Here is a 13,617-nt window from a genome sequence, read left to right as displayed (position 1 = left end):
TGCCTTTTTACGTACAAGTGCTTCCTATAGGTAGCTTGACTCTTACCATCGATACCTAGGTGAATCCTCAACTCTAGCTTAAAAATGATCCAGTGTTTATTGGTTTTCCAATTATGGTGATTATGGTAGATATGGGTTTTGCTACAGGACATTATCTAGAATATAAGATGTAACTAATGTTAATGGTAATAGTGGGAGAAAGCATTGTCAATTAATAGTGGCCTCTCACCTGTACACATTTCTTAAGAGGTTAAAAAAAAATCACCTTTTTGTGCCTTAATAATCTCTGGCCACTGTATCCTTATTAATAATGCTTTACCAAGTGTAATCATGGAATTATGAGCCTTGTATGGTTTTGTATTTATAAAAGATAGAAATGATGGGAAAAAAGTTTAATTTACTTCTATTCAGTTCTCCAAAGATTGCTAGATGGTTCTAGTGTTCGGTTCCAGGACAGAAATGACAGGGAAGAACCAGAATATTGGATATTAGACCTCTAAGAATACTTAGAGATCTAAGTCGTAAACTGATGTCAAAGTGGGGAGCCACGGATTTTCATGGAGAGTTTTCAGAGTTTCTCATGTAAAACAATTCTCCTTGAGCTTCCTTCCTCCACTAACATGAGGAATTTCTGATTCTATTTAGACAAACTACAAAAAGAAGTTTGTCAAGGAGAAAGGAAAGTCCAATTATTCCATCATGCAAGAACCTCCTGAGGTGAAACATGCCATGGAAGTGGCCAAGAAGCAGAGCGATGTAAGTTTCTGCTCCTGAGGCAGTGGAATCCAAACTGGTGCACGTTCTTGTTCCAGTGTGTGCTCACCATAATTTTCATTTCTGGTAGTCAAAAAATTAGGTGATGGGAATTAGTTTGGTTTTAAGTAGAAAGGTTGCTTATGCTTAATGAGGATTTTTAGGAAGACACCATATCTCAAGTGAGTAAACATTTTCTTCCCCAAATAAAGGTTGCTTACAAAAAAGATGCCAAAGAGAACCTGCATTACACCACAGTGGCTGATCGGCCAGACATCAAGAAGGCCACACAAGCAGCCAAACAGGCCAGTGAGGTAGGGAATAATTAAAATGTCCCTGATCCTGTGGCTACTGCCAAAAATAATAGAAGGCACTCATCAGCAAGAATGCTTTGCCTACGGAGACTTTCTTTGATTCAGGTGGAGTACAGAGCCAAGCACCGCAAAGAAGGCAGCCATGGGTTAAGCATGCTTGGTCGCCCAGACATTGAGATGGCCAAGAAGGCAGCCAAGCTGAGCAGCCAGGTAAGGCAGGTGGGGACGCGACAACTCTAGTGTGAGGAGATTTTTAAAACCTTGCAGAACAAAGTGACTTCCAGAATGACAATGCAATATTAAAACCAAAAGAGATTCTGGATCTTTAATCATACTGCAGAGCTTTGAAAAGTCACATCATGACAAGAATGCTGAGGATCTTGTTTCGTTTCCCTCTAACGAGGCTAGGCCTTTCTCACTCTCCACTCTGCCATGTATGGGTATGCACACCTAGGTGTCTGTGTACTTAATACTCAGCATGTGACAAAGGGCACCTCACCCCAGGCAGTGAGAGTTATTTCCTAAGGTCTGATTCTCACTTGAGTCACCTGAGAGTGACTTGTTAACATGCAAGAGTGGTGAAATTCTAACTTCTAAAACCTTCAAGGAGAATACGTCTTTCTAGCAGATTTCATATTATTGAGAAGATGGGACTCAGAAATGTGTCACCCAAAGCTGATTGCCACATTGCCTAATATCCCTTGTGAAACCAATTAACTAGAGCACCCCCAAATTATGATAGGTTTTCAGACTTAAGTTTAGAGATCCCATGTCCTGACAGAGAGCAAATTTTGGCCCCATAAGACTTGAATTTAAGAATATCTTATTTTTCCTCCAATTTGGAGATACTAATTTCCTTTTCATTGTCCATTCTCTTCAAATATGTGGTTGAAGAAACAGGTTTGGGATACATTTGGCAGTTGTATGTGCTCACCTTCAGCAATACCAACCATGGGATCTCACTCTTTGGAAAGCTATTAAACATTACTGTCAAGTGACAAGTTGGAATTATGAAAAGACAAAATGTTCAGATGACTGATAACAAGCAAATATTATTTTCTAAAACTGTATTTTAAAATCCTAAGAAAAAATTTTATTAAAAATTAATGGAATGAGGGCTGGGTTGTGGCTCAGTGATAGAGGGTTTGACTAGCATGTGTGAGGCACTGGGTTCAATTCTCAACACCACATATAAATAAATGAACAAAATAAAGATCTTATCAACATCTAAAAATTTTTCTTTAATTAATGGAATCATATAACCATCTGAAATAAAAATACAAAATTACTAATGAAACAGAATCGCTAAATGAATGAAATGTAATAACAATATAAAAAAAGTTTAAATATTTTTAAATTTCCAGTCATGCTCTTATCAAATTAAAAATAATTTTGATGTTGAAATTTTGAAGACTTCAGTTTTTGAAGATTAAGAGGCTCATATTTCTAATCCTACAGGAATCCTAAAAGAATGGGACATAGGTGGTGCATACCTATAATCCCAGCAACTCGAGAGACTGAGGCAGGAGGATCACAAGTTCAAAGCCAGCCTCAGCAACTTAGTGAGACCCTGTCTCAAAAAAAGAAAAAGGGCTATGGATGGCTTGGTGATTTAGTGCCCCTGGTTTCAATCCCTTATACAAAAAAAAAAAAAAAAAAAAAAAGAATGAAAAGAATAGGAACCAGTCAGATCCTTTTATGAGCTCATCTTTCTGGGCTTACCTCCTGTGAAAAAGGTTTGTGTCAGGTGTAACAGCTTCATGGTTCGGCCCCTGATCCAAAGGGACCTCAGCTATGTGTGGGTTCTCCCCATTCTGACTTTGCTATCTTGCTACATACTCTAGGCGGAATACCTCAAAGACCAAAGGAGAGGGCCCGGGCACGGCGCTGCATCTTTTGACACCCCTATGATGAGGCATCTTAAGAAAATTAATGTACTCATCAGTGATGTAAGACTGACACCAGCAAGCCAATATCTCTGTCTTTCTCTTTTTCTTGTCTCCTTTTCTTCTCCTTCGTCAGAGAACTGACCAAGTTGTACTTTTCTCTGTTGATTTCATGTTGGAACGTGTAGAATGCTGTGGAAATCTGTTGAAGGATATACTTTTGCACACACCCTTCTTTTCCTGCATGAAACTTATCCCCTGGAACAGAAAGATAGACTAGATGTGGAAATGGTCTCCCATCAGCAACTTTAGGTTGCTTATGCTTCATCAAATTAAAAGATGAAATAAAAACAAATTGAGGATCACATCTTCAGCCACACAAAGGAAACCTCAGGGATTGGGGATGTAGCTCATAGAGCCCTGGCCTAGCATGCATGATGGCCTGGATTTGATCCCCAGAACCACAAAAACAAAACAAAACAAAACAGAAAACTTCCACTTCTTCTGAAGTTATTACCATTGCTTATATTTCAGGTATTGAACTGGTACTCAGTAGAGTCTCTCAGTTTAGATACACTATGAACCAACAGAATAAACTACTTAAAATGTTTCATTCACAGTTTCTTAACCCTTTACAGTCTTCATAGCAAGCAATTTAATAATTTAGGCCTGTTCTTCCATCTTTACAAGTACTAATACATAATCCCATGAAAAAGAGCTAAACAAGTAGATGTTAGACCGTTAAATACAATTAAGCTTTGGAAAGGAAATTAATTCATAACCACTTTCCTACACCAGATCCATTATAGGCCCAATATCTGAGCCTGAAGGGATGACAGAACACTGGTGGTGCTATTTGCTGGTCCTCACAGGCTTCCATGGTTAACAAGAAGGCTTTACTGTTCCATAACACCACATATGTGCAGAATTACCACACTTACCACTTAGTCCAACCCCATTCTACAAATTCCTGAAGTCCTGAATCGAAGTGTGTCCTAATCTTTCAAGAGGTAGTAATTCTGAAGAAGACCCTGTCAAAACAGAAGGACCAAAGTACTGACTCAGATTCATGTTAGCAGTTGTGCTAGGCTGCATTTACTTGGCCGCCTTCTTGTTGGAGAGGAGAGGCATCAATCTTTTTTTTTTTTTAATTAAAAAGTTGGAAATTTAAGTTGAAATTAATCAAAGAAACTGAAGTAAAACCAGTGGAATTGTAGCTCTTCAAAATAAATATCTCCAAAACCAAGTTGTTCTCTAAAAGAAAGAGGACTTTTAGCATACTTCAAGAAGCAGCAGCTTTTCTTCTCCCCCAACATGGTCCTCTGCTGCTTTTCTACCCCCGCCTGGCTCTTGTGCATCTGTTTTACTTTTTCTTTGGTGTTTCACTGCTTTGGGGGAACATCCCTTGTGTTCTGGGTTCCTATATCCCTGAGGAGAAGTTGCCTTTTGGTCCAGACACCAGCTCCCCAACTCTGACTTACCTTTGTAGACTATTCTATTTCTTCATTTTAAGAGTGAATTTCTTTCAGAGGAGAACCATTGTAGTATTCTTCACATTGTTTTGCTGTGACGTGGGGTTTCTGCTTCCCCTCTGAGTGTGTCTCGGTATGCCTGCCTTCCCCTGTACTGTTTTGTGTGCTTGATTTTTCTCTGCATTCTTACTATGGATATGTTCAAAGTGAATGACTCAGCACTCTGGATGTATTTTATCCCAAGTGGCAGATATCCCTGTTTTTAACACTTGAGTTATCTCTTTTCATGTCTGTTCTGCTGGCTATGTTAAGTTGTGGAGAAGGGAAGTAGAGTGAGGGAGCATGAAAAGTACTGGTTTTAAATGCCCACAGTGAAATATCCTAGCATCTGGATCCTGATAATTTGACGTTCATCTTACCAGTAACAGCAACTCTAGGTTCCCAAGAGTCAAATATTGCCCTTTCATTTGGCTCACATCTAGAAATAATTCATTTTCAGTCTTCCTAAAGTGCATAACTAATAGCTTTCTACTTCTGGGCTTAATCCTCCCATATTATGGACTAAGACACCTGTCTGTTTTTCAATAAGGAAAAACTTCTGTCACTCAAGTTATTCAGTTGAATTCTCCTGATAAGTAAATCATCTTTATATATTTTACTTAGGCATAATGACTGTCTCTTCCTTCCATGCAATCAAATATTTGTTGAGCAACTATTAGTGTAGGCTTTGTACTGATTTTTTAAATTGAGGCTATTTAGTCCTCTACATATCCTTTTATGTATCCTAAAAGTATACTTAATCTTATTTTCTCATTATTCTAAAGTATCTCACTTTTTCCTTACTTCAAACCTGAAGTAATAATTGAAGCCATTAACACTCAGAATCTGGTTTTTTGTTTTTTTGTTTTTTTTTAATTCAGAAGTTATGCCATTTTTGGCCAAGTCTAAAAAATTTAAAATGATATAGTTAAGATACTGTTTTAAAATAAGTTCTTCTAACTTAATAGAATTTTACTTCTTGACCTTCCTGATCATTTACATCCCCTCTTCCAAGTCCTTACAGTAGACCTAAAATTTTTTTGTTTTGCTTAGTTAGGAGGGCCACATTGCTCTAAATCAAGTACATTAGATTTCTTTTCTGAATTTAGCCTGAAGTCCTTTCTAGTTTTTCACACCTCTGGATAAAATAAAAATGAGCAAAGTCAAAATTAAATCACTTGACCTTATACTTTGATTACCTGTTGCCCCAATGAAATGATTAATTATTAATAGTGACTTCTTTTTCTCTTAAAAAGGTCCCAATTTGGATGAGAAGTTATACGATCTCTTTATGTATAACATGAACATTCTTTGGTATTTATGTTTCCACTATTCTTTAGTTCCCAAATTTATTGATGTTCAGGAATAATTTGGATGTTTGTATTTGCTGTTAGGTTAAATACCGAGAAAATTTTGATAAAGAGAAGGGCAAGACACCAAAGTACAATCCTAAAGACAGCCAGCTCTACAAAGTCATGAAAGATGCCAATAACCTTGCAAGTGAGGTATGTTTTTTTTGTTTATTTGTTTGTTTGTTTGAAAAAAATATTTTAATTTGTTCTTTTTAGATATACATGACAGTAGAGTGTATTTTGACATATTTTATATACATGGAGCATACCTTATTCTAATTAGGATCCCATTCTTGTGGTTGTACATAATGTGGAGTTTCACTGCTCCTGTATTCATATATGAGCATAGGGAAATTATATCTGATTAACGCTACTGTCTTTCCTATTTTCAGCCCCCATTCCTTCCCTTCATTGCATTTGTCTAATCCAATAAACTTCTATTCCCCTCCCACCCCTTATTTTGTGTTAGCATCCACATATCAGAGAGAACCTTCGGCCTTTGTTTATTTGTGATTGATTATTTCACTTAGCATTAATTGTGGTAAAATATAATAATATTTGCCATTTTAACCATATTATAGTGTACAATTCAGTAGCATTAGTTACATTAACAGTGTTGTTCAACTACCACCACTACTTCCAAAACCTTTTCATCACTCCAAACAAAAACTCTCCATTAAGCAACCAGTGTTTCCTCCTCAACTTAGCTCCTGGAAACCCCTACTCTCTGTCTCTATGAATTTGCTTACTTCACAAATTTCATATAAATGGAATCATTCAGTATGTCTTTTTATGTCTGGCCTATTTTAGTATAACATTTTCAAGGTTCATCCATATTGTAGCATATATCAGAACTTCATTCCATTTTATGGTTGAATACTATTCCATTGTATGTACACATCACTTTTTTTTCCCTTGATTTGTTGATGGACACTTGGGTTGTTTGCACCTTTTGGCTACTGTGAACATGGTATGGTTTTTCATAACATCTCTAATATGTTTTTCATAATGCAATATTTTACTGATTTCCATGAGTGCTATTTTCCATTTTCTATCATTTCCTTTTTTTCTCCCTTAATATGTAGGTGAAGTATAAGGCTGACCTGAAGAAACTTCACAAACCTGTGACTGACATGAAGGAATCTCTGATAATGCACCATGTCCTAAATACAAGCCAACTCGCTAGTTCTGTAAGCTCAACCATTTGTTCAGAAACAACTTATTTCACCCATCTGCAATTCCATTCCTTCTCTGAGGTCACATGCATCTCCTTCTCTGCTGCTAATATACTACATTTATTATGAAGCTGCTCTTCTATTTGAGTATATTCTTCCAAATTGTATTAACCTACCAACTCTCCATTGACTATAACACCTCTCAGAATGTAAAAGTGCTTCTATTTTTAGAATATTTAAGTCTTCTTTTCTCCCCAATTAACCATTCTCTTTTCTCCTTTCTAAGGACATAGAACTACCTTATGAAATAGTTTCTTTCACTTTGAACTTTGAAGTTACAACACCTATTTTGAAGAAGCTCTATAATCTGAGTGTTTATATCTGGTACTAAATGATAATAATGATTCGAGATCTTCCATCTTTTAAAACGTTTTCTTAAAATCACCTGTGCAATTAGTGTCTGTAGATTTTAGCTTGTTCTTGATAATGCTGCTGTGAAAATGTCTAAACTAAAGAGAAAAATGCTAAGGAGCTTTTCCACTGATGTGTCTTTTTTGTCCCCTCCCCTCCAGTACCAGTACAAGAAGAACTATGAGAAGAGTAAAGGCCACTACCACACCATACCTGATAATTTGGAGCAGCTTCACCTAAAAGAGGCCACAGAGTTACAGAGCATAGTAAGTTAATCAAGAATGGTTTCTCACCTGCTGTGCCTTTGTCTCAATGTCAAAAAACTTCATGAACTCCCCCAGGATAGGAATGATGCTTTTAATTGCCATTGTTTGAAAATAAATGTACAAAGATAGAGGGTCTTTGACTTTAGTAACATGTTGAAATACATTTTTGTTAAAATTATAATAGCAGTTGCATATAGTGGAAAAAATATGCATGTGGTATGTATTGATCACATTATTATCAGAGGTGGGAGCACAAAGATTGTGTTACAAGGGTGACAACCCCTCATAGTAACCCCCATGTCTATTCCCAGGTTAGGAAACACTAATGGATGGTAAGTAGTCTTGGGAGGATTTTAATCAGGGAAGTGACATGATTATTCTACCCTTGAAGGAGTCTCTGGGTATTTAAGAAATTGCTAGATTTGTTAAATAACTGAAGATTTTCAAAGGAAAGAGTTCGTTATCACATGACCTCTATATAATAAATTCACACTACTTAGGTCCCCCTTAGGTATTAACCAGAGAAATATGTCCTCATATCCTGTGTAAAGTAGCATGAACCCTTAGACCACTACCCTAATGTCTTATTATAACCAAGAGCTGAGATTGAGCAATGCTATTAATGTGCTATGTGTTTTAGTCAACTTTTTGGGGGCTATGACTAAAGATTTGACCAGAACAATTTTAGGGAAGAAAAGTTTATTTGAGGGCTCACAGTTTCAGAGGTCTTAATCCATAGAAGGCCAGCTGGAGGTGAGGTGGAAGAATGTGATGGAGGGAAGCAGCTCACATGATGATGAAGAAGCAGAGAGAAAGAGACTCCACTTGCCAGATACAAGTATAGACTCTGAAGCCACGCCATGATTCCCACCTTCTCCACCCTACCACTTCAGTTATCACCGAATCAATTCCCTAACAGGGGTTGGATTAAGATTAAGGTTAAGACTCTTACAACCCAGTCGTTTCTCCTCTGAACCTTCTTGCATTGTCTCACATGTGAACTTTTGGGGGACACCTCACATCTAAACTATAACACTATGTGAACTTTGTGCCTCTGTCTTTCAACTTCTCTATGAAATATAAATATTTATGTGACTCCCCATTCCTAATATTGTGTTGTAAGGATGAGAAAATTTTACTTGTAAAATAGCCTTAGGAGCCTTTTGATAATATTAGGCTTATTAATAATTCAGTCAACATGCAAACTAGTTTTCATTTCATTTCTTTTTCTTTTCTTTTTTTTTTTTTTTTTTTTTTTTGATACTGGTGATTGAACCCAGGGGTACTTTACCATTAAACTACATCCCCAGACCTTTGTATTTTTATTTTGAAACAGAGTTTTGTTAAATTTTCCAGGCTGGCTTCTAACTTACAACTCCCCTGCCTCAGTGTCCCAAGTCCCTGGGATTGGAGGCGTGTGCCACCATGCCTGTTACTTTTCATTTCTGTATTCATTTATATTGGCTGCACTAAGTATAGGACCAGTTATGACCAGAGAGAGTTGTTTGCTTATAAATAAAGTTGCATTGATCTATTCAACCAAGACCCCAGGTCTCTAACAAAGTTCTTATGAAAGAAAAACTGGAGATTTTTATCAGAAATCTTTACTGATGCTGTTAAAATTCACAACTATGCACTGAATCTTGGATAAATTTACTTGTGGGCAGTTTTGCCCATCAGCATTTCTCTCAGCTGTTTCTTCTCCGTGATTCTTTTGTCTCCTTGAATTGAATCTAAATCTTGACTATGCCTTTCAAACAGTAATGGTACCCCCTCTACACTCAGGCCAACAATAAAAAGATACTGCATCTGAACGCAACAGGAGACTGTTTTGAGTGGCAGTGAAATAACTGAACTGGACATAATATATCAATTAGAAAGTATTGTTTTTAAACTGGTTTCTGTATAGGAATTGACCAACAAGAGATCTAACAAGGCTCTTCACCACTAGGTAAAATATAAAGAAAAATATGAAAAAGAGCGAGGAAAGCCCATGTTGGACTTTGAGACACCCACATACATCACTGCCAAAGAATCTCAGCAGATGCAGAGTGGGGTAAGTTCTACAGAAACACACTATACAACAAAAGTACAATTAAGCTAATGAACACAAACTCTGTCCAGCCTCCTGTTATCCAAAAGTGATAGATGGTGGAATTTCTTAATATGTGATCACTAAAATCTTTTTCATCACAGAAATTCTGTAGTTTATTTTTAAAAAAACTCTAACTAGTAGATATTTACCATATATATTTTACCTCAATGACTATTTTTGTAAAAGTAGAAAACTGCTCCTAACACTAAAACAAATTATACTGATATTTTCTTTGATGAATGAAAGGTTCCCTCTACACAGATACACCATTGGCTTTGGAATGCCAAGTAGGATGTGCTAAGTCAAAAGGGGATCAGTGATCAAGATGTGTATCAAGACCCCAGAAAATCTAAAGTCTAGATCCCATATTTCCTATTTTGCAATTTTAAGTGGAGATATTTTTAAGAATCTTTTTCAAGGGGAGTGAAGGGAGGGGAGAGGGTATTGGGGTAGGAAGGATAGTAGAATTAATTGGAGATTATTGCCCTATATGCATATATGATTACAATTACACAACTGGTGTGATTCTACATGATGTACAACTAGAAGAAGTTATACTCCATTTATGTATGATGTGTCAAGATGCATTCTACTGCCATGTATGACTAATTAGAACATATTAATTTTTTTTTCATTTCAGAAGAAAAAAAATTTTACTTTTTTTTTAAAACCATGAGTAGAGAAGAATGGAATCTTATTTTGAATCTTAGAAAGTCTGTTTCATTGGGAATCAGTCTTATTTGGAATTTGTTGACCTCTCCTCTGACTGGAGTTTTCTTGTGTATAGAAAGCCAGATTGTGTAGTTTAAAATAGTTATCAAACAACTGGTGGAGTTGAGTAAAGGGTGTATGGGAGTTCCTTGTACTTTCTTTCAACTTTTCTGTCAATTTAAAATCCACTGATTTTTAAAAAATCATAAAAGTGGAGTTCCAACATCTATTTTCAATGTTGTCTGAGACACACCCTAGTCCAGGGGTGGAAGAGGAGATGAGTGGACAGCGGTGGAGTTTCTCTCAACTATAGACAAAACCACAGAGTTTCTCTGTGCCAGTTATCCACTAATCTATTCAGTGATTGAAAAAAATAGGTCATGTTTATGATAAAGGTCAAGTTTGCAATGGCCTCAGGCTCTCCTTCCTGTTTTTCTACTTATCCTCCTTGAGTCACTTACTTCAAATTCTGAAATAAAATCTTTTGTCACCTTAAAAATGTGGAACAGTTTCAGGAGAGACAGTGAATTCAGAGGACTAGCCCCACTTACAACCTCAGGTGAGGAAGGGGCTCATCACAGTTTCCCAACCCCTGATTTTCCCTGGAGCCATTTGCTGTAGGCAAAATATTTCCAGAACAAGATATATTTAAAATCTCTGATCATTAGCAGAACCACAATTCAGTTAAGAGGTCATTCATAGGAATAAAATAATGTGGTTTTTTTTTTTTTCTTCCTAGGATTGAGAGAGAAATTATAACAAAGATTCTTTTTTTAACCTCTCTTTCCTTCCTACTTATATTAGAAAGAATATAGGAAAGATTATGAAGAGTCCATTAAAGGCAGAAACCTGACTGGCCTGGAGGTCACGCCAGCTTTATTACATGTCAAATATGCAACCAAAATAGCAAGCGAGGTAGTGGCCACTTGGTCTTTTCTTTCCCTTTTGATCCAAATAATTGCACTAATGACACTCATCAGTGTTTTCTCCTGCCATTCTCATTACCACTTAACTGCGGGTTTCAGGTTGAGTTCACATGCATTTGGCACTACTACCTAATCCATTATTCCTGTTAATTGTTCTAATTTTTTAATGAAGTACCTATTTAAAAATGTACTTACCTTAGCATTCTATTAATTTCTATTATTTTACATTTCCTATTAACTGATAAAGCTTATACCCTGCTTTATTCAGATCTTTACTTAACCATAAACTGTTAAAAACTCAAAGTGTGAATCTTTAAAAAAAAATTGTTTTTGGTTTTTCACCAAAGAGAACAATCCAGGCTTTCTTGTCAGTGTTGTTACTTTTATTTCGTGATATAGAAAGAGTACAGGAAAGATCTAGAAGAAAGCATTCGTGGAAAGGGTCTCACTGAAATGGAAGATACTCCTGACATGCTACGTGCAAAGAATGCCACTCAGATTCTCAATGAGGTGAGACCACAGTCAACCATCAATATGTAATATGGCATATTTCTACCCCACTTATACCAAAAGAGATAGGGAAAGATAGAATTTTTGAATTTCAAATTCTATATCTAGCATAATTATTAACAATTAAGTGAAATATGTCAGTTTCTGATGAGTGGATATTATAATGTTTCTATAGTGGTTGTCATAACCAATTATTTAATAATATTTGACCTTGATACATTCATTGTGCTTATTTAAATTAAAACACCATATAGGAGTAGCAGGCACCTAAATGTAATCTTAATTTTGTACCAAAACAGATTTAAAGTTTATTATTTTAACTTTCTAAGTAGAGAATGTTAAAGCATTCAAAACAAAAACATATACTGGCATGCACAGAATAGTTTCCTACAGGAGCTTCTGTAGACACCACTCCATCCTGTCGCATGGAACAGTGAAGGTAAACACTAGCAAGAACACTATCTGTGACAACTGAGGTGGCATGTTATATGGATTTATATACATTCTGTGTGATTATCACCTAAAAGTAGAAGTTAGGTGACTTCTTGATTGGTTTGTTTGTTTTAATAATGCTCCTTCAGAAAGAATATAAGAGAGACCTGGAGCTGGAAGTCAAAGGAAGAGGCCTGAATGCCATGGCCAATGAAACTCCAGATTTTATGCGAGCCAGGAATGCTACTGATATTGCCAGTCAGGTCAGTGTTTCTATTCCATGTCAACCTTTCAAGAAAGTAGTTGCAATTTTAACGACTGTGGGGGTTTCGGCCACGTTCTGCATGGATGAGGGGAAGAGTTTCTGTCAGAGGACGGTGCTGGCTATAAATCAATTACTAATGAACTTATCTAATCAATAAACACAAAAGCCAGTACTCTTTTTTAAATGAAAGGGGGTGTAGCGGAGCAGGCCATACCAGATCTGGCCTCCAACAACAAAGAGGACCCAACCTTCACCTTTACTTAGAGTCACACAGGTAAGGGGCCCGAAGCGGGAGGGGCTTCTTCTGTGAGGAACAGGATGGGGTGGAGTTAGAGAAGTCATTTGCTTAGGGAATTAGCATCTCCTCCATCGGAAAGCTACTCCATACAGGGCCGCCGACTCCCCGCTGGTCTGGAACAGCCTCTCATGACTGCCAGTTCCTGGGAGTCAGACCTCTGTATCCCATGGCTCAGCCAAGTCTGATTCTGCTAGACATGGATGGCTCCCCACAAGGACATAGTGTCATTCCTCTGTGTCTTACTTGTTCGTTAGTGACAATCGAATCCATACAATGGCGTTCTTGAACATCTGTCTGATGGAATCTGTTCCAAATGATCAGGGACCCTCTGTTAGGTTGTTCTGCCTGCTTGAGTCTACAGTCACTGCAGACATACAGAACAAAGAGCAGAAGTTACAGAATGAGACTAGTTGGAGCTGGGGTGGACTCTGACATCTTGGCCTTGCCTCTTAGTCTCCTCCTCATTTGGAACTAAGAATTCCTTGTTTAAAATATTTCCGGAGTTCTTTCTTTTATCACCTTCAAGGCCTAAATTGAAAAACATCTTTAAGGCATCCAGTGTTGTTTAAAGCTAAATTGTGTGGGTCCTTACTATCTGTTGATTATCTCTATCCTAATACTGAATCCCACACCCAACTGGACAGTTTTTCAACAACTAAGATGCTCTTTCTGAACCTCACTCCTTATAATATAAAGCTGTAAACAGAATAGG

General features: G+C 37.0%; 1 protein-coding gene across 1 annotated transcript in view; it reads left to right on the top strand.

The window, feature by feature from the left end:
• Positions 1 to 13,617, top strand: part of Neb (nebulin) — a 207,364-nt gene that overhangs the window by 171,031 nt on the left and 22,716 nt on the right. The window contains 10 exon segments of the mRNA XM_047543863.1: positions 646 to 756; positions 966 to 1,067; positions 1,173 to 1,277; positions 5,859 to 5,969; positions 6,902 to 7,006; positions 7,564 to 7,668; positions 9,620 to 9,724; positions 11,279 to 11,389; positions 11,800 to 11,910; positions 12,492 to 12,605. Of these exon segments, the coding sequence (XP_047399819.1) occupies positions 646 to 756; positions 966 to 1,067; positions 1,173 to 1,277; positions 5,859 to 5,969; positions 6,902 to 7,006; positions 7,564 to 7,668; positions 9,620 to 9,724; positions 11,279 to 11,389; positions 11,800 to 11,910; positions 12,492 to 12,605 (1,080 nt within the window).

Source organism: Sciurus carolinensis, chromosome 3, assembly GCF_902686445.1.
Source record: "Sciurus carolinensis chromosome 3, mSciCar1.2, whole genome shotgun sequence".
Taxonomy (NCBI): Eukaryota; Metazoa; Chordata; class Mammalia; order Rodentia; family Sciuridae; genus Sciurus; species Sciurus carolinensis.
The sequence above is the reverse complement of the archived record's forward strand: the minus strand, read 5'-3'. Positions and strand labels throughout refer to the sequence as shown.